The sequence below is a fragment of the Notolepis coatsorum genome, assembly GCF_963971535.1.
Source record: "Notolepis coatsorum genome assembly, chromosome: 13".
Classification (NCBI taxonomy): Eukaryota; Metazoa; Chordata; class Actinopteri; order Aulopiformes; family Paralepididae; genus Notolepis; species Notolepis coatsorum.
In genome coordinates this window covers 27,638,394-27,659,954 of record NC_140177.1, presented here as the reverse complement: position 1 = coordinate 27,659,954, position 21,561 = coordinate 27,638,394, and the positions used below count along the sequence as shown (strand labels likewise).

General features: G+C 43.6%; 1 protein-coding gene across 2 annotated transcripts in view; it reads right to left on the bottom strand.

Moving 5' to 3' along the window:
• ak5 (adenylate kinase 5) overlaps nucleotides 1–21,561 on the bottom strand; it is a 310,275-nt gene that overhangs the window by 97,801 nt on the left and 190,913 nt on the right. Inside the window, exons 8-10 of one of the 2 annotated variants that reach the window (XM_084326901.1) lie at nucleotides 16,624–16,703; nucleotides 10,637–10,697; nucleotides 7,877–7,921 (exon numbers count right to left, since the gene is read on the bottom strand). In XM_084326901.1, coding sequence (XP_084183027.1) covers nucleotides 7,877–7,921; nucleotides 10,637–10,697; nucleotides 16,624–16,703 — 186 coding nt within the window. The remainder of the gene's footprint in view (nucleotides 1–7,876; nucleotides 7,922–10,636; nucleotides 10,698–16,623; nucleotides 16,704–21,561) is intronic. The other variant, XM_084326902.1, reaches the window with a different exon arrangement.

Sequence of the window (21,561 nt, the reverse complement as noted above, 5' to 3'; positions counted from 1 at the left end):
AAGAGAAGAACATGACCATATGACTAGACAAGCTACGTCAGGCCATCTAATGGCACCTAAACCGAGAACAAATCTACTAAAATCTTCTGTGACTTACAGAGCTATAATGGAATGGAACTCATTGCCAAGCTACTTAGCTGAAATAGAATCCAAGGCTACCTTTAAGAGGAAGTTAAAGTGCCATCTGCTGATGAGCATGCACTGAGCCATTATGGCAAAGAGGTGAAAACCAGTTGACTGTTGGTTGTGTTTAAGTTGATGGCGGTGAGTGCTGCTCAGGAAGCACTATTTGTTTGATTTGAGTTATTTTAGTTATTTTAACGTTGGTTGTGTTTAAGTTGATGGCAGTGAGTGCTGCTCAGGAAGCACTATTTGTTTGATTTTAGTTATTTTAGTTATTTTTATTTATTTATTTTTTAAACTTTGGCCATTTCCCTGGCTCTTTTATACGTTTATCGCATTTATACTTGGTCAAGTTCGACCGACAGAAGCAGGCTGAAAGGGTTCAGATGGGGGGGAAGACACTCTGGGAAAGGCACGGCTGCAGTCCGGGATTCGAACTCGCTCAGCCCCAGATCCGTGACGAGCACGGTTGTCCACGGCGCTGAAATAGCACTCGCGGTACGTGGTGAGCTACTGGAGCTCCCCTATTTTAGTTATTTTATTTGATTGCTTTTTGCTGGTGGATATCTTGTACAATATCATTCTAACTTATGTTGATAGTGATGTACTGTAATTGATGATGTGACTGATGTTGATATTGATGTAATGTATTGATGTTGATGCTGATGATGATGTAATGTATGTATTGATGTAATGTAATGTATTGAATACTGTTGTACATTTGTGCGTGCCGGACCCCAGGAAGAATAGCTTTTGCCTAGTGCAAAAGCTAATGGGGATCCTAAATAAACATAAACACATCCCCATTAACCCCACATGCAGCATTAAGGACACAATGACTGGTAAACGGTAAAGGCTGCTCATTTCTGCCATGTCATGATGACTGCGTGATGATAGGTTGATAGGAAGTTCCTATACAGCCGGTTAAAGCAAAGGCACCACAGACTCACTCCCATCGTCACAGCAACCTAATTGATCCCTCAACACTCATAACATGCACACAAGGAACTGCGCTGAGCAGCTGGGGTCTTAACTGACATCTTCAACCTGTCACTAGCCCAGGCAGTTGTCCCAGCGTGCTTTAAAACCACCTCCATCATGCCAGTGCCGAAACACTCCTCTGCCACAAGCCTCAATGACTTCCACCGTGTTACACTCATTATCATGAAGTGCTTTGAGAGGCTGGTCCAGGCTCACCTCAAATCTGGCCTCTCACCCTCACTGATGAGAGCAATACCCATGTGAGAATGCTGTTCATCGGCTTCAGCTCAGCATTCAACACCCTCATTCATCCCCTCCAAACTCATCTCCAAACGTGGTGACCTTGTGGAAACCAAGGACCATGACATCAACCCCTCTGTCTGCAACTGGATACTTCCGTTACTTACCTAAGGCAGTGGTTCTCAACCTTTTTACACCAAGTACCACCTGAAAACGTAGCTGGCTCTCCAAGTACCACCATATGACCGATGTTAAAATACAGTCTATTCAGCTATGCACAGTTCACGCAGGAGGCAAATGTATTCCTAATAACATTATTTATTGTTAACTTTTGTCAGACACAGCCACAATGTACAAAGGGGTAGCACTAGAACTATAGCAAACTCTTCCACACAATTTTCATACAATGCAAGGGGCATTGAGAACATAATAACTAACATTCTCACATAGCAAGTGAGAAAATTAAGAACAACTGTATTTCAGCAAATGTACTTAATTCTCTCTCTCTCTCTCTCTCTCTCTCTCTCTCTCTCTCTCTCTCTCTCTCTCTCTCTCTCTCTCTCTCTCTCTCTCTCTCTCAGATGTTGATGGTTGCCCTCACAGATACGTTAGGGTCAGAGATGATCTCTTCAGAGACATTCACAGTCTCTGAATTTGGCCCCACCCACTCTAGGGCCACGTTAGACCAGCCGCATAGGTCATTCAAGTCCGGCCAGTCAGACCACACACCGAATCCTGGGTTTCCACTAGGGGTGGGAATCACCAGAGGCCTCACGATACGATACGATAGTATTGCGATACTAAATATATTGCGATATGCTGAGTATTGCGATATTAATATTGCGATATATTGCGATTTAATACCCTTTTTCAACTGCAAAGTAAAACTTTGTCAACATGTTTTATCTAATAAAATAAAGTTCAGTCTGTTCATCTCACTTCAACATTTTTTATTGCAGAACATGGTATTTTCTCAAGCAGACAGATGTAAACACTGTAATCTGTGTTGCATGTACCTGACAAACTGAACTGTTTGTATTACAGTCATATTCCAACTTAACTGAATGCACATGTGTGCGTGTGTGTGGACTACTGTACTATTACAGGTATTGAAATGAACAATGCAACTTCCTTATAAAAAAATTTAAAAAGATTAAATCTTTTTTAATAAATTATTTAATATCGATACTTGGCGTCCCTGTATCGATACAGTATCGCCACGCAAAGTATCACGATACTACTACGTATCGATTTTTCCCCCACCCCTAGTTTTCACACACACACACACACACACACACACACACACACACACACACACACACACACACACACACACACACACACACACACACACACACACACACACACACACACACACACACACACACACACACTTGAGTGCCAACGCTCTATTCAATGACAGAGCAATCACATTTGCGAACACATAAACTATATCTTAAATTATGGCTATGTGTCTAATCGCTTATCAATGACTTGTTTGCAGTCTACATTGTCGAAACGGATTGTTTTTTAATCGGTTCATTTCCGTTTTACACCATTTTGAAAAACGCTTGTTTTTTTCAAACTTTCAGAAAAAAATAAAGATTCTGCAGGAATCGCGCTTTACTGGAATACACAAAACACGTTGTCATTTTTCGGCCTATTTATGAATCATTTTCAAATAAACGCTAGATTATCGATAGTATATGTGTACTTATGCACGCTATAGAAGCGGGCTGAAAAATCTATTATCTTATTTCCTGATCAGCACACTCACAGCCACACACACATATGGTACACGCTGATATATAGGTGAAAATAACTCTGATTATCCCAAGACTGGTAAAATAGATTTCTTACCTCAGATCAGATGTTCTCCAAAAAGATTATTCCAATTCCTGATCGCCATTCCAAATATCGATCGCGTTTATTGATCCAACGCTGGGTGGTCGAAAGACATATTGCATGCTGTTCTGATGGTGGGCAATGAATGGGATCGGCTCGGATTACATGCCTGACAAGTAAAATGTGGAATCCGGACTCTTTTTTTCCCATCCATTTCATTCAGTCCAATCCAATGGGGTGCAATATAGTGGTCTGCAAGGGCCTTGAAATGAAGCCCGTGCCCAGCCCGAGCCCGAGAACTTCAGGCCCTGCCTGAAAATAAGCCCGACTGTAAATAATATTTTAAGCCCTAGCCCGCGTGAAAACCAGAAAAAAAATTATTATTATTATTATTATTATTAAAATATATTTTTTTTGTATTTGTTTTAAATATTCGAAACACGGTTTTATATGAACTTAATAAATAAACAAAACCGAAAATGTTCAATAGGTCTACCTAAATAACAGATAGTGAAAACTAAAGAAAACATTAATTATATAGCCAAATATTTAATAATTTTTTTTGTTTTAAATATTCTAAATACTGTTTATATATTAACTTAATAAATAAACAAAAACGAAAATGTCCAATAGGTCTAACTAAATAACACATATCACGCTGAAAACTAACAACCATTCTATAGCCTGTTTCGCAAATTCTATTTCCCAGCGCTGGCGTTAGACTGACTCACTGTCTCACACGGCAGCCTCGTAAAACGTATTTGAAGGCTATATGGAATCTTCTTTGACACACACACACACACACACGACACAATAGCCTACTCAGTCACTATACAAACAAACAGAAAACAGAAATCAGATTTTGAGCAGAGCAACATTTATATAATGAAAAGCGCAACAGAACAGGGCAGCAGCGACCCCACACACCTGCAAATAATAATAATCAGACTCACCACTTTGCTGTGTTGATGTCAGCAACACGTTGAACAATGTTAACAAAACTTCGCCAACCGGCTACATACATCCAAGAACAAATTAAAACGTTCGCCAACTGGCTATATTCCAACTTCAAACAATGCCACTTCGGTCTGGTTCATTTGTTCATTATCCACCTGAGCGCTCCCCTCGAGTTCTCCCTGTGGGCTGCGGTAATTACATCCAAATGTTTCCAAAAATGCAACTTTCCCTTGACTATTTTATCTGTTAACTTATACATCTTGACTCCTCAGACACAAGGTTTTCACAAGTCCGGCCAGTCAGACCACACACCGAATCCTGGGTTTCCACTAGGGGTGGGAATCACCAGAGGCCTCACGATACGATACGATAGTATTGCGATACTAAATATATTGCGATATGCTGAGTATTGCGATATTAATATTGCGATATATTGCGATTTAATACCCTTTTTCAACTGCAAAGTAAAACTTTGTCAACATGTTTTATCTAATAAAATAAAGTTCAGTCTGTTCATCTCACTTCAACATTTTTTATTGCAGAACATGGTATTTTCTCAAGCAGACAGATGTAAACACTGTAATCTGTGTTGCATGTACCTGACAAACTGAACTGTTTGTATTACAGTCATATTCCAACTTAACTGAATGCACATGTGTGCGTGTGTGTGGACTACTGTACTATTACAGGTATTGAAATGAACAATGCAACTTCCTTATAAAAAAATTTAAAAAGATTAAATCTTTTTTAATAAATTATTTAATATCGATACTTGGCGTCCCTGTATCGATACAGTATCGCCACGCAAAGTATCACGATACTACTACGTATCGATTTTTCCCCCACCCCTAGTTTTCACACACACACACACACACACACACACACACACACACACACACACACACACACACACACACACACACACACACACACACACACACACACACACACACACACACACACTTGAGTGCCAACGCTCTATTCAATGACAGAGCAATCACATTTGCGAACACATAAACTATATCTTAAATTATGGCTATGTGTCTAATCGCTTATCAATGACTTGTTTGCAGTCTACATTGTCGAAACGGATTGTTTTTTAATCGGTTCATTTCCGTTTTACACCATTTTGAAAAACGCTTGTTTTTTTCAAACTTTCAGAAAAAAATAAAGATTCTGCAGGAATCGCGCTTTACTGGAATACACAAAACACGTTGTCATTTTTCGGCCTATTTATGAATCATTTTCAAATAAACGCTAGATTATCGATAGTATATGTGTACTTATGCACGCTATAGAAGCGGGCTGAAAAATCTATTATCTTATTTCCTGATCAGCACACTCACAGCCACACACACATATGGTACACGCTGATATATAGGTGAAAATAACTCTGATTATCCCAAGACTGGTAAAATAGATTTCTTACCTCAGATCAGATGTTCTCCAAAAAGATTATTCCAATTCCTGATCGCCATTCCAAATATCGATCGCGTTTATTGATCCAACGCTGGGTGGTCGAAAGACATATTGCATGCTGTTCTGATGGTGGGCAATGAATGGGATCGGCTCGGATTACATGCCTGACAAGTAAAATGTGGAATCCGGACTCTTTTTTTCCCATCCATTTCATTCAGTCCAATCCAATGGGGTGCAATATAGTGGTCTGCAAGGGCCTTGAAATGAAGCCCGTGCCCAGCCCGAGCCCGAGAACTTCAGGCCCTGCCTGAAAATAAGCCCGACTGTAAATAATATTTTAAGCCCTAGCCCGCGTGAAAACCAGAAAAAAAATTATTATTATTATTATTATTATTAAAATATATTTTTTTTGTATTTGTTTTAAATATTCGAAACACGGTTTTATATGAACTTAATAAATAAACAAAACCGAAAATGTTCAATAGGTCTACCTAAATAACAGATAGTGAAAACTAAAGAAAACATTAATTATATAGCCAAATATTTAATAATTTTTTTTGTTTTAAATATTCTAAATACTGTTTATATATTAACTTAATAAATAAACAAAAACGAAAATGTCCAATAGGTCTAACTAAATAACACATATCACGCTGAAAACTAACAACCATTCTATAGCCTGTTTCGCAAATTCTATTTCCCAGCGCTGGCGTTAGACTGACTCACTGTCTCACACGGCAGCCTCGTAAAACGTATTTGAAGGCTATATGGAATCTTCTTTGACACACACACACACACACACGACACAATAGCCTACTCAGTCACTATACAAACAAACAGAAAACAGAAATCAGATTTTGAGCAGAGCAACATTTATATAATGAAAAGCGCAACAGAACAGGGCAGCAGCGACCCCACACACCTGCAAATAATAATAATCAGACTCACCACTTTGCTGTGTTGATGTCAGCAACACGTTGAACAATGTTAACAAAACTTCGCCAACCGGCTACATACATCCAAGAACAAATTAAAACGTTCGCCAACTGGCTATATTCCAACTTCAAACAATGCCACTTCGGTCTGGTTCATTTGTTCATTATCCACCTGAGCGCTCCCCTCGAGTTCTCCCTGTGGGCTGCGGTAATTACATCCAAATGTTTCCAAAAATGCAACTTTCCCTTGACTATTTTATCTGTTAACTTATACATCTTGACTCCTCAGACACAAGGTTTTCACTCTCTGATGACAGCACTACGTTATGCGAAAATGAAACAGAAACTTAAGGTTATCCTATAACCCTAGTTATATGAGTATAGCGAACGCAAAAAAAAAAAGACGCAATAAATATTTATTTTTTTAAAGAGGGCACTGCCCGGCCCGGCCGAGCCCGAATTATTTATTTAAAAACAAAGCCCTACCCAGCCCGAACCCTGTTCGAGCTCAGACAGATCCCCACTGGTAACGTGAGGCTAGATTGATGAAAAATAACGATTAAAAACGAGTTTCTCGTGGCTGGCACTCAAAGTGTTAAACTTCGATGCCCAGAGGGAGTTTCGAACCCGTGGTTTCCCACACCGCGGGCAACAACACAGACCGTTATACCAAGAAGTGAACTCACTACTTTGCAACGTGTCTATGTGTCTTTTAAGGGTGAGAGTGAGTTTAACCCATAGCACCGCTACTCGCCCCAGTCACTTCACAACATCTGAAGTCCATCGTGACTGCGCTTCACGGTACTATCCGTTACATATGTACTGTATGTATGTACTGTATGTATGTGTGTGTGTGCATGTGTGTATGTATTGTGGCAGATATCATCCCCCGTCCCATGGCTACGTGAAGGATGAGGAGAAGCAATTAGGCAGCTGATTAGGACTGATAGAACACACCTGTGCACCATTAGATCACCCACATCCCACATGCACACACACCAGACACATATAACATAAAACACTAGGACAGATAGAGTATTGTGGAGAGGAGGTGAGGTAGGAGCGAAGTACGGATAGCGAGAAATTGTTGGTGACAGAGTTTTGTGAGGTGAGAGGTAGTGAGAGGAGAGGTGAAGGCGAGAAGGTGTTGTAATGGGAGAGCCTGATACGTGTTTTGACCCTGGACTGTTATTGGATTACCCTATTGCCCATTGGACTTGTGCTGTTAAACAATAAATATCATTTATTTATTGAAATTGTGTTTGTGTGGACATTGAAATAGTTTTTTTGGTCCGTGTCGAGCTTGAACAACACCAGGCTCGTCACAGTATGTACTGTATGTACGTGTGTGTGTATGTGTGTGTGTGTGCACCTACCCATCATGAAGATGACCTTTGGTTTCTTCTGGTCTGTACAAAAACCTGTCAGAGGAGAGAGGCAGAGCACACGCGCACACACACGCACACGCACACACACACACACACACACACACACACACACACACACACACACACACACACACACACACACACACACACACACACACACACACACACACACACACACACACACACACACACACACACACACACACACACACACACACACACACACACACACACACACACACACGCACACACAGACACACATCATATAATGCACATAGCTCATGCAACATGAAACTCTCCTAATAGGCAACAAGCAGGATTTATTTTGTTTTCATTTCCTCTCCTTCAGTTCAGCCTAGCACTAGAACAGACAGACCCGCCTCCCTCTCCTTAACTTCAGCCTAGCACTAGAGCAGACAGTCCCGCCTCCCTCTCCTTAACTTCAGCCTAGCACTAGAGCAGACAGACCCACCTCCCTCTCCTTAATTTCAGCCTAGCACTAGAGCAGACAGTCCCGCCTCCCCCTCCTTCAGTTCAGCCTAGCACTAGAACAGACAGACCCACCTCCCTTTCCTTAACTTCAGCCTAGCACTAGAGCAGACAGACCCACCTTTTTCTCCTTAACTTCAGCCTAGCACTAGAGGAGACAGACCCACCTTCTTCTCCTTAACTTCAGCCTAGCACTAGAGCAGACAGACCCACCTTCTTCTCCTTAACTTCAGCCTAGCACTAGAGCAGACAGACCCACCTTCTTCTCCTTAACTTCAGCCTAGCACTAGAGCAGACAGACCCACCTTCTTCTCCTTAACTTCAGCCTAGTACTAGAGCAGACAGACCCACCTTCTTCTCCTTAACTTCAGCCTAGTACTAGAGCAGACAGACCCACCTTCTTCTCCTTAACTTCAGCCTAGCACTAGAGGAGACAGACCCGCCTCCCTCTCCTTAACTTCAGCCTATCACTAGAGCAGACAGACCCACCTTCTTCTCCTTAACTTCAGCCTAGCACTAGAGGAGACAGACCCGCCTCCCTCTCCTTAACTTCAGCCTATCACTAGAGCAGACAGACCCACCTTCTTCTCCTTAACTTCAGCCTAGTACTAGAGGAGACAGACCCGCCTCCCTCTCCTTAACTTCAGCCTATCACTAGAGCAGACAGACCCACCTTCTTCTCCTTAACTTCAGCCTAGCACTAGAGGAGACAGACCCGCCTCCCTCTGCATCCTGTTTATAATTGCCTGCCGGCGCCGGGTGGCGGCTAGCGAGGTGGGGGCAGCTTCCTGATGAGATAAACATCAGGTCTGGCACACGGCAGTGAACAACAGACCGCCGTACTCCATTAGCCAATCAATGCCGGAGATGCGGAAGAGCAGGCAGATAAAGACCCATTCAGGTATCTCCCGGTCTACTGAATGAGAATGATTATGTCACTCGTGGCATTTACCCAGAGGTGCACCCAGAGAACCCAGAGTCTCCCACGCCGTGTTGCGTGACACCGGTTAGATGTCCGTCACTAGTCGTTATGCAAAGATGGAGAATATGATTTCAGCGCCGGCGGGTCTAGCCATCTTTGTTCCTACTTCGCCACCGCTCTAAGAGATAGGGATGCGTGGCGGTGTTTGCAGGGCTATATCTATATTCTATATATTATAGCTATGGAGACAATACTATGGCTCATTTGACATCAACTATTCATCGCTCAACATGTGAAAAAGAATAAATTTGTTCTAGTGCTGTCAGGCGATTAAAAAAATGTATCTAATTAATTACAGGATTTGTAATTAATTAATTAATCTAGTTAATCGCATTTTAATCGCATAACCATTTTAGGCCTGATATTCTATATGCAAGCCTAGTAACAGACACAGTATTACTGACACTGGGAATACATTCCCTGAGATCCATAGATGTCCCTAGAATCAGATACCAAGAACATGCAAATGGACCATATTAAAAAAAAGTCTGTAAATGTGTATTCTACGGTCTTATGGAATGAATGAGATAAAAAAATATAAAAAAATAAAATAAAAAATTATTTTTATTTGAGTTAATTTTCATAACGCGATCATTTGCTGTGTAATTAATTAATCTAATTAACGTGATAAACTGACAGCCCAATTTTTTTTCATGTATATGTTCGCGTGTTATACCGTGGTGAATATTGTATAGTTTAGGAGTGATCCGGGATAATTCCTGAAAAGCTTTATAGAAAAGAGTTATAGGGCGCTACGTGAATTCTGCTATAAGCGTTGGCGTTTCTTGCCTGGACACGCTACTATTTCCAAATCAAATTTATATAATAGGTATTATGTTTCATCATGAATGCATGAAAGGGGGGGGGGGTAGTTTTTTGATGCTTTGATCGTCACCAACGGCATACGTTTTGGAGTACGTTACATATGATCGTTGCGATCGATGTGAAATCATGGTTGGATCAAAGCAGGTATAGCAATCTCAGAGTGATTCCCTATGGTAACCACGAGGTCCATGTGCCTGAAATGAATGAAAAAATCGAATAAAAGAAATAACGATGACAACCCGAGTAGGCTATACTCGGTTTTCAGGGGTCCTGGCGATCAACGCATGGCGATATAACCCGACTATCATCGGGTCTGGCACTGATAGAGTTAAAAGAAGGAAACTGAGTCATGGTTTGTGTTGCCTGCCCTCAGCGAGGAGGGAAGGGGAGGGAGACTCCGTCAGCGTGACGACACGTATAAACAAAACACTCTGTAGCTAGTAGCTACTCACTCTCCACAGGTCCTTCTTCAGCATAGCCCATCTCCTCTTCTTTCTCCTCCTCCTCATCAACCTGTGTGTGTGGGAGAGAGAGAGAGAGAGAGAGAGAGAGAGAGAGAGAGAGAGAGAGAGAGAGAGAGAGAGAGAGAGAGAGAGAGAGAGAGAGAGAGAGAGAGAGAGAGAGAGAGAGAGAGAGAGAGAGAGCATCAAGCTAGACATTCCAATTCAAATCTGGCTCAAAATATTAGACCCCGTCATAGAACCCATTTCCCTTTATGGTTGCGAGTTTTCACAAAATGAGACAAACACCAAATTGGGACTCTGCATGCAGAAATTTGTAAATCCCTTCTCCGCACCCAACAGAAAACACCAAATAATGCATGCAGAGCAGAATTATGAAGATACCCAGTAATCATCTAAATCCAAAAGAGAGCATTTCAATTTTATAATCACCTAAAAGAAAGTGACCCAGACACACTTCCTGACAAAGCCCTCACCCACAGAGAGACCCTAGAGAGATGCCCGCTCAGCCAAGTGGTTCTGGGACTCTGCTCACAAACACAAGCAGAGCCATCAGACAGAAACTACACTGGACTAAACCAAATGATAAGAAAACTAAAATAAAACGATCTGACACATTGGAAAGAATCAACCCAAAACCAGAGCAAATTGGAATGCTATTTGGCCCTAAACAGAGAGTACACAGTGACTGAATACCTGAGTACTGTGACTGATCCAAGACTAAGGAGATCCTTGACTAGGTACAGACTCCGTGAGCACAGCCTTGCCATCGAGAAAGGCCGCCATAGACAGATCTGGCTCCCAAGAGAAGACAGACTGTGCACCCACTGCACACAAGATTAGATGGAAACCGAGCTACACTTCCTAACAACCTGCCCACTATACCAAGACATCAGAGACATATAGCCTACTTCCCACAAATTGCAAACACCTTTGCAGAGACTTTGAAAACATGTCAAATAACGGAACAGGTGAAGTACAACCATGTGCAAACACAGCAGCAAGATTTGTGAGCTGTTGCAACAAGAAAAGGACATCCAACGGAATACAAACACCATAAAGACTGTCAATCACACAAATATTCCTGCACTATCCGCACCATATTGCTCTCTGTTTGATTATATTATATTATTTGAATCCACAGACATCACAAATAAGACTAAAATATTAACATGCTTTTGAAGACATCTGACTAAGTCACACTGCCTATCTACATGCACACATGCTTGCACTCACACACACACACAAACATTTACTATGCATCTAATTATTGTCGATTCTCTTAACAATTTTTTTTTTCAAATGATACAATAGGTTTTAAAGGTGCACTGTGCAGTTTTGGAGGAGGGGGATTTCTTCACATTGGCAGAGCCTGCAATGGTGGACATCCGTGAAGCTACCAAGACGTCATTTAGTCCACGAGGCAACACTGCACAGAGTGCTACTCTACCCTGGTCACAAGGCAGCCTACCACTGGCCCTATTGTATTACATACACTGGCCCTATCATATTACATACCACTAGCCCTATCATATTACATACCACTAGCCCTATCGTATTACATACACTGGCCCTATCATATTACATACCACTGGCCCTATCATATTACATACCACTGGCCCTATCATATTACATACCACTGGCCCTATTGTATTACATACACTGGCCCTATCATATTACATACCACTAGCCCTATCATATTACATACCACTAGCCCTATCATATTACATACCACTAGCCCTATCGTATTATATACTACTGGCCCTATCGTATTACATACCACTAGCCCTATCGTATTACATATTACTGGCCCTATCGTATTACATATTACTGTCCCTATCGTATTACATACCACTGGCCCTATCATATTACATACCACTGGCCCTATCGTATTACATACTACTGGCCCTATCGTATTACATACTACTGGCCCTATCGTATTACATACACTGGCCCTATCGTATTACATACTACTGACCCCGTATTACATACACTGGCCCTATCATATTACATACTACTGACCCTATCATATTACGTACTACTGGCCCTATCATATTATATACACTGGCCCTATCATATTACATACACTGGCCCTATCATATTACATACACTGGCCCTATCGTATTACATACTACTGACCCTATCGTATTACATACTACTGGCTCTATCGATTGAACATTAATCACTTACATTCAAGCAAGAAACCAAGGGAAACATACAAATCTTGTAACAAGTCAAAAACAGCCAACGAAGAGGATGCAGGATGTTGCTAGCTAAACTGCGCTAACGTTAGTTGGTTGCAGCAGGCTGCCTCTGACCGCTGAATTCACTGTGGATATATTTACTCTACGTATAATTCTCAGAGCGTTCAAGCTGTGACTCAAGTCAATAGAGGAGATAGAATGTTTCCATAGTTATCTACTTGCAGCTCAGGCGGAGACAGACAGAGGGACATGCAGGACAGGGGAGACTTAAAAGCCACTGAGAGAGCATGCATCCAGAGAACAACAGGGGGTCTCCACGGTGACAGATCTCCCCCCCAGCTGATCAGAGGCCCTGATGTAATGGCAGTAATGACTAAATGAGCAGGTGTTTAACGCCACAATCATGTTACTAATCACTCAGTGAGAATGTATAAAGATGACTGTTCCGATTCAAAGTTCCAATGTCATAACAGTTATCTCCCTCGGAACAGGTATGCAGTGCAATACCAAATCATATCTGAAAGCAATCTTCTCAGAGGGGGGTCTCTGGGAATGTACTTAGCGGACAGGGTTTGTGGCTTAATGTGGATCTCCTTGGGGGGCCCGCTGGCATGAGACGTTTTGGCAGAGCAGCCGGCACCTACAGAATGAAGCAGAGCTACAGAATAAAGCAACGGCGAGCTTCAGTCAGCTGTGGTCAGTGTGGGGGAGTGGTGGCACGGCCAAGGGTGCCAACCAATAACCAGCCTGGCATGTGGGCAGACCAGCCGGTCCACTGACTCAGAGAGAGAGAGAGAGAGAGAGAGAGAGAGAGAGAGAGAGAGAGAGAGAGAGAGAGAGAGAGAGAGAGAGAGAGAGAGAGAGAGAGAGAGAGAGAGAGAGAGAGAGAGAGAGAGAGAGAGAGAGAGAGAGAGAGAGAAAGAGAGAGAGAGAGAGAGGTGTCCCAGGTAGGGAGTCTTAGCACATTGGGTGCCGTTAACGTAGATCTACGTTTCTGTGGCCCAGCGGTTGAGTGCCAGAAATGTAGATCTACGTTTCTGTTTCGTTATTTCTTTTATTCGCTATTGCCATTCATAATATATCGAGGCACCTTGTGCAGGCTGTCCTGAATGTGTCTGAGATCGCAAACGGCCAATACCGCCGCCTAACGCCTTGCGGCCGCTATTGCACTCCATTTGAATTGATGTGGTTTGTTTTCTTGGCCGAGCTGCGGCGTGGGGGCGGGTTCTAAACACTCCGGCAAGACAAGCGGTCACCACAGTTGCCTCGACGAGGGTCCCCACCCGCCAGATCATCTGCAATGCTGGATAACGTCGGACAAACGATTGCGATGAATATTTGGAATGGCGATCAGATAATTGGATTATTCTTTTTGCAGTACATCAGAGACAAGGTAAGGACTATATGTTACCAATCTTGCGTTGATCCGATGATTTTTTCGCCGCAATTGCAGGTTGTGTCTGTAATGTACTGTGTAGCGTTTGCCGTTGGTGGCGCTCGAAGCATAGTACCCCCCCACACGAGAAATTAAACGATTTAAAATGAAATGCAGATAAACGCTGATTTGGCTGCGTTTCCTGGGATTACACAGAATCGCTCTGGAACTATGCTCGTATCCACCACGGTATAAAACGGAAATGTATTGATGAAAAAATTATTTGTTTTTTGCATGTTGACCGGAAGACACTCACTGACAATCGACAGCGTTATTAGATCCATAGCTATAATATTTAATATAGGTTTAGCACTGCAAAACACCGGCATTTATCTCATTGAGCAGAGCGTTGGCACTGACGGCCCACAGTGCCCCCTGCTGAACGGCACTTGATGTTTTAATAGACAAATGTCTTAACACATGTGCAATTTACACATGGAATGCATGAAGGGAATGCATACACACGTGTGAACACACACACACACACACACACACACACACACACACACACACACACACACACACACACACACACACACACGGCCCCCTCCCACGTCGCAGAGGAAAACACAGTATGCTGCAGCAACGTGTGTCTTTGTGTTGTGTCCTTCGTTGTCCGTACTCCGCTGATAAACTCTAAAAGGACTCGTGCGGTTACGAATGGTTCTCTGTGCTCGTAGGTGTAGATTTAGGGGCGGGGGGGGGGGGGTTTGCAGAGGAAAAGAAGTTGATAAATACACCTGCGTCAGCGCTTGCGACCGGCCTTGTACCGGAATGAAAATAGAGCCAATGTTCTCTCGGGAGAAAAAGTGGATAAAAAAAAAAAAAAAAAAAAAATCGCTCTGGATGATCACTAGTTACTTTGCTGTTGTGTTGTGTGTCTGAGGTGTTCTTATGTTCTCTGTCTGTCCGTCTGCCTGGTTCCCTGTTTCTTTGTCCTGTCCATTTATTCGTATTCTTTTTTTTCCCCGGGCTGCGCCCCGGACCGATGTAAAAATTGGCTGAGGGGCGCATTATAAATGCAAATATCATATCATATCATATCATATCATATCATATCATATCATATCATATCATATCATAGTAAGGCTCTCAGGCATTCTGTATATACCTGTATATACAATTGAATAAGTGGAACCATATAAATCCACTTCCTTGAGAAACTCCTGTGGTAAAAAGATCACAGGCTAAAATGATCTGTTTCCACAAAGTAAATGTAAGATTACTGCTGGTTTCATCCAGGATCTATCAGAGACGCTGCACTGGAATGAGAAATGAGGGCGTGATGGATGGATGATGGATGGATGATGGATGGATGGATGGATGATGGATGATGGATGGATGGATGGATGGATGATGGATCATCCTTCATCCATCCATCCATCATCCATCCATCATCCATCCATCATCAGATTGCAGGCCCCCAAAAACTGCAATGAGAAATGAGAGCATGATGGGTGGATGGATGATGGATGGATGATGAGTGGATGATGGATGGATGATTGCAGGCCCCCAAAAACAGAGAGAGAGAGAGAGAGAGAGAGAGAGAGAGAGAGAGAGAGAGAGAGAGAGAGAGAGAGAGAGAAAGAAAGAAATAGAGCGAGAGAGCGAGAGAGATAGAAAGAGAGAGAAGAGAGTGAGAGAGAGAGAGCAGCTATTCTTCCTTACTCACTTGGTAGGGAACAAATAATAGGGGTCATGATTTTGGTACACTTTGAGAGGTCTAGTAGTCAAGTGCAGAGAATCACTGCTAGTCTGCTGTTCACTACTTCATGCAGTATACAGTAGGCTGTTCACTACTTCATGCAGTATACAGTAGGCTGTTCACTACTTCATGCAGTATACAGTAGGCTGTTCACTACTTCATGCAGTATACAGTAGGCTGTTCACTACTTCATGCAGTATACAGGAGGCTGTTCACTACTTCATGCAGTATACAGGAGGCTGTTCACTACTTCATGCAGTATACAGGAGGCTGTTCACTACTTCATGCAGTATACAGGAGGCTGTTCACTACTTCATGCAGTATACAGTAGGCTGTTCACTACTTCATGCAGTATACAGGAGGCTGTTCACTACTTCATGCAGTATACAGTAGATCATTTGAAGATCCGAAGATCTCTGACAAAGCCACACAAAAAAAACAAAAAAGGAGCAAGAAGGGGTTTAAGAAATAATATTATGATAGTGATTGAAAATGTCATGGCTGTTATGGCCACAGGCTTGACAACAGCTCCAGTATGTCTGCATGCACGGCCGTCACAATGGATACCACGGCTAGATAAGGCGGTTGTGACAGGCAACATGATTCTGGCCAGAGGGCAAAGAGGCAATCTTACCTGCTGTTCGTACTTCACACAAGCAACGTCTGCCAGACCTCCCGTCTCGCCCACCAGACTGAGGTCCAGCTCGCTGGGACCTGCCGGGACGAGAAGACCCAGAACAATCACCAAGCGGCACACATGGCTGGACGTGCTGCCGTTGAGAGGGTAACAGACTCAACTGAACCATTTCTCTCAGAGAAGCAGGAATGTGCCGTTCCTGTTGAAATACTCATCTGTATGTAAATCTAGTGAAAGAATTAAAGGAGTGCCTTTAGAGTTTTTAGACCAGGTGTTTTCTTTAGATATTCCTCCCTGCTCCCCCATCCATCTCCCTTGCACTCCTAAACACTCGCTCTCTCAATCCCTATCCTATCCATCACTGAACTGCACCTAAACCTCCCTCCCATGTTATCCTTTGAATACCTTGCCTTTTCCCTCCCCAACTCTATCACTGCACTACTTCTCTACCGCCCTCCAAAGCCTCACCCCTCTTTCCTAACTGAACTTTCCGATCTCCTGACTATAGCCTCAACTCTCTCCACCCGCCTCCTACTCACTGGTGACTTTAACATCCACGTTGACCAACCTAACTCAAACCTCACACCTGACTTCCTCTCCCTCCTTGACTGTTTTAGCCTCACCCAGCACATCAACTTCCCCACCCACAACAAAGGCCACACACTCGACCTTGTCTGCTCTGCCTCCCTACCCATATCCAATCCTCACCCTATCCCTTTCCCACTCTCTGACCACTACTGCATCCTCTTCTCCCCTTCCCCCACCCCACCACTCCAAAAAACACACCATCTCTTTCTGTAACATCAAATCTATTGACCCTCTCACTCTGTCCCAGTCCATATCCTCTGACTCCGCCCCCTCTAACCCCGACGACTATGCCATCCTGCTCAACTCCACTCTCTCTGACTCCCTTGACTCACTGGCACCCCTGAAAACGATCACTGTCTCATTCACCACCTCCTCCCCCTGGTACACCCCGGAACTCCGCTCCATGAAGCAGACCAGCCGTCAACTCGAAAGCCTCTATAATAAAACCCATCTCACCATCCACGCTGACCTCCATAAACAGCACATCTCCTCCTACCGTGATGCACTTCAAGTTGCCAAATCTGCCCATTACTCCACCATCATCAACAGCAGCAACCGAAACCCCCAGACCCTCTTCTCCACTGTCAAGAAACTCCTACAACCCCCGGACAATAACTCACTCTCCTCCCCTAACCTCTGCAACTTGTTTCTCCTCTCCTTTAATAACAAAATATCCCAAATCAACAGCTCACTGACCGCCCGCATCGCCAACTCCCCCACCCTCGCCCCCCCACTATCATTTCCCCCCCACGTGACTCCATCCCTCCCACCCCTTTCACTGCCTTCGCCTCAGTTGACTCCTCCTTCATCACGGACCTCATGACCACCTCCAAGGCCACTACCTGCTCCCTCGACCCCCTCCCCACTACTCTCACCAAGGCCTGCCTCCCTGCGCTCATCCCCCACCTCACTGCCCTCTTCAATCAGTCACTATCCCTAGGCCACATCCCCTCCCTCTATAAACTCGCCGCTGTCACCCCTGTCCTCAAAAAATCCACCCTCGACCCATCTAACCTCTCCAACTACCGCCCCATCTCCAATCTCCCTTTCTTTTCTAAAACACTTGAGCGCATTGCTGCCTCCCAACTCCACTCCCATCTCCAGTCCAATACCCTCTATGAACCCCTTCAGTCTGGCTTCCGTCCTGCTCACAGCACCGAAACTGCACTGGTTAAAGTCATCAACGACCTCCTCATCTCCGCCGATTCTGGTGCCCTCAACATCCTGATCCTACTCGATCTTAGTGCAGCCTTTGACAGTGTGTCACTCCATCCTCCTCCAAAGGTTGCATCAACTGGGTGTTGAGGGCACAGCACTTGACTGGTTTTCCTCCTATCTCACTGACAGACATCAATTCATCTCCCTCTCCGGCCACACCTCTTCCCCCTCCTCAGTCACACAGGGGGTCCCCCAAGGCTCAGTCCTCGGCCCCCTGCTCTTCATCTGCTACATTCTCCCCCTCGGTCACATCATTCGTAAATACAACCTCAACTTCCACTGTTACGCTGATGACACCCAAATATACATCAGTACACAATCCCCCCACAACCCTCCCCTCAGTCACATTGAGTCCTGCATCTCCGAACTTCAAACCTGGATGACTCATAACCTTCTCAAACTAAACAGCGACAAAACGGAACTCTTTATCATCAGCACAAAAACCACCCTCAGCAGATCCGGACCCATCACACTTACCATCAATGACTCCACCATCACCCCTTCCCCCCTAGTCCGCAACCTCTGTGTCATCCTTGACCACACCCTCTCATTTGACCCCCATGTCCACTCCATTGTTAAAACATCATACTTTCACCTCCGCAACATTGCCAACATTTGTCACTGCCTCTCCCCCCCTGCTGCTGAATCCCTCATACACGCCTTCATCTCCTCCCGAGTCCCGCCTTGACTATTGCAGCTCCCTCCTCACTGGCATCACCTCCCGCTCCCTCCATAAACTGCAGATGGTCCAAAATTCTGCCGCCTGCCTCCTCACAAACACCCGGTCCCGTGAACACATCACTCCTGTCCTCCACTCTCTCCACTGGCTCCCGATCAAAGAATGCATCAACTTCCAAACACTACTCCTCACCTTCAAAGCCCTCCATAGCCTGGCCCCTCCCTACCTGACTGATCTCCTTCTTCCCTACCGCCCCACCTGTTCCCTCCGGTCCTACTCCACTGCCTCCCTCACTGTCCCGTCATCCAAACTTAAAAATGGTGATCGGGCCTTCTCACGCACTGCACCCCAACTCTGGAACTCCCTCCCTCAGTCCATCAGAGACTCCCCCACACTCCCCACCTTCAAATCCCGCCTCAAAACCCACCTGTTCTCCCTAGCCTTCAACCCCCCCCACCCATAACCCCCCCCCCCCCTCCAACCTGTTTGATGTTTGTGGCTCTATGTTTCTGTGTATCTCATGCTGCTTTCCCCTGTTTCCCTTGTGGTCTTATGTTCCTTTTTTTCTCTGCCTATTGTCAGTGACTTCGGGTCCTTGAGAAGCGCTATATAAATAAAATGAATTATTATTATTATTATTATTATTATTATTATTATTATTATTATTATTATTATTATTATTATTATTATTATTATTATTATTATTATTATTATTATTATTATTATTATTATTATTATTATTATTATTATTATTATTATTATTATTATTATTATTATTATTATTATTATTATATTTTTGTGGTAAACATTTTATGTAAAGTAAATCATAAAAAAAACTAAAACCATCCATAGAGCTTTTTGAAAGGTGTGGAATAAAAGTATTGCTTTTCCCCCCAATAATGAATTTATCGCTTAAAAAATGCTTGCGGGCGCCCAAGTGGCAAACCATGTAACGCGCTGCGTCGCGGCACGGCCGACCCGGGTTCGATTCCCGGACCCGGCGTCATTTGCCGAATGTCTTCCCCCCACTCTGTCTCCCGCTCTTCCTCTCTCTCTCTCTCTCTCTACTGGACAGCCCAGTAGCAAAAAGCGATAAACGCTAAAAATAAATCTTTAAAAATTTAAATTAAATTAAATTAAATGCTTGCGGGCCAAAATTTAATGTCGTTGTTTTCCTTCTATTTTGCTCTTGCATGTATGCCCTCCCTACTTCCCATTTCCCAACGTGGAATACACCTTATTGGATAAATTACTGAATTTTAATGATAGTGGCTGAATGTTATCTATTGCACCTTTACGTTTCACTAAAATGCATTTAAGTTATTCATTGCAATTCAGTTATTTCAAAAGGAAGTAATTATACCTCATTGTGGTGCAACACATAATTAGGAGTGCCGTCATCGCCAGTCTTCTTTGTGATTGAGAATGACAAAGAAAAACATTTCTATGTGTTCATGTTTTGGGATTTATTCTTCATGCACTGGTTGACAAGAGGAAGCTGAGCTTTGCAGCCAGTTGCTGGTTGGTTAATAATGAGGTAGATAATATACCGTGCAGCCATCTGCCCTTTGGAGTTCAACCTGAGAAACGGATGAGAAATGAACTGAACCTAAAATTCCAATTTTTTTTTTTAATAATAATTAAGAAGCATCGTGATGCAGGGAGAGAAGCGGTGGCCAAGGCTGCTCTGCGTATCCCCTGCAGTTCAGCAGCATGATTCAACAACGTGTCAGGGTGTATTTGTTCTCCGGACATGACAGTGAAGGAAGACTCTGCCCATTTCTGCTGGTGAAGCGATGGATGTCACAGTCGCTGAAGGCCATCAGTTGTACTTCAGCCTGCAATTCAGAGTCAGGGAATGTGCTGCGATAATCACAGATAGAGGTCGGAGGAGAGTGGCAGTGGTTTTCTCTCCACTGGGAGAATGGCTTTATAGTGGCATGTAGTAGCGAAAGAAAAGAATGGATAGCAATAACTTCTCACAGCAGGCTGACACTCTCCAAGTATTGGAAATTAAAGATACTTCCTGTTGTTGTTTTTTTGGATGTTCAGATGTTTCTTGAGGCTTGAGGATATTCCAAAAGGTGAAACTGGAATGTGTGGCTTGGAGCTCGAGTAATTACTAGTACACAAACAGCAACTTTTTGCCACCAACAGCACAGTTATATGCAAAATGAGGATGGTCTTACAATGTTTTTTAAAACATGTTGTGTTTGCCCCTATGATCCCCATTCATTTAGCATTAGCGGTGGCTAATTACTGGTGAATACCAGAGAACCAACCTCGGAACCCGTCAGCTATCATCTTGTTTAAGCACCTCCGGTGTAGCTGCTGTGCTGCTCCCTTCCGATTCCTACATTCACTCCGAATATCCAGACCGAGAAGTCCTCTTTCGTGCACCGGTCATTGTTTACACTCCGAGTAGCAACCAACTCCTGTAATTCTTTCAA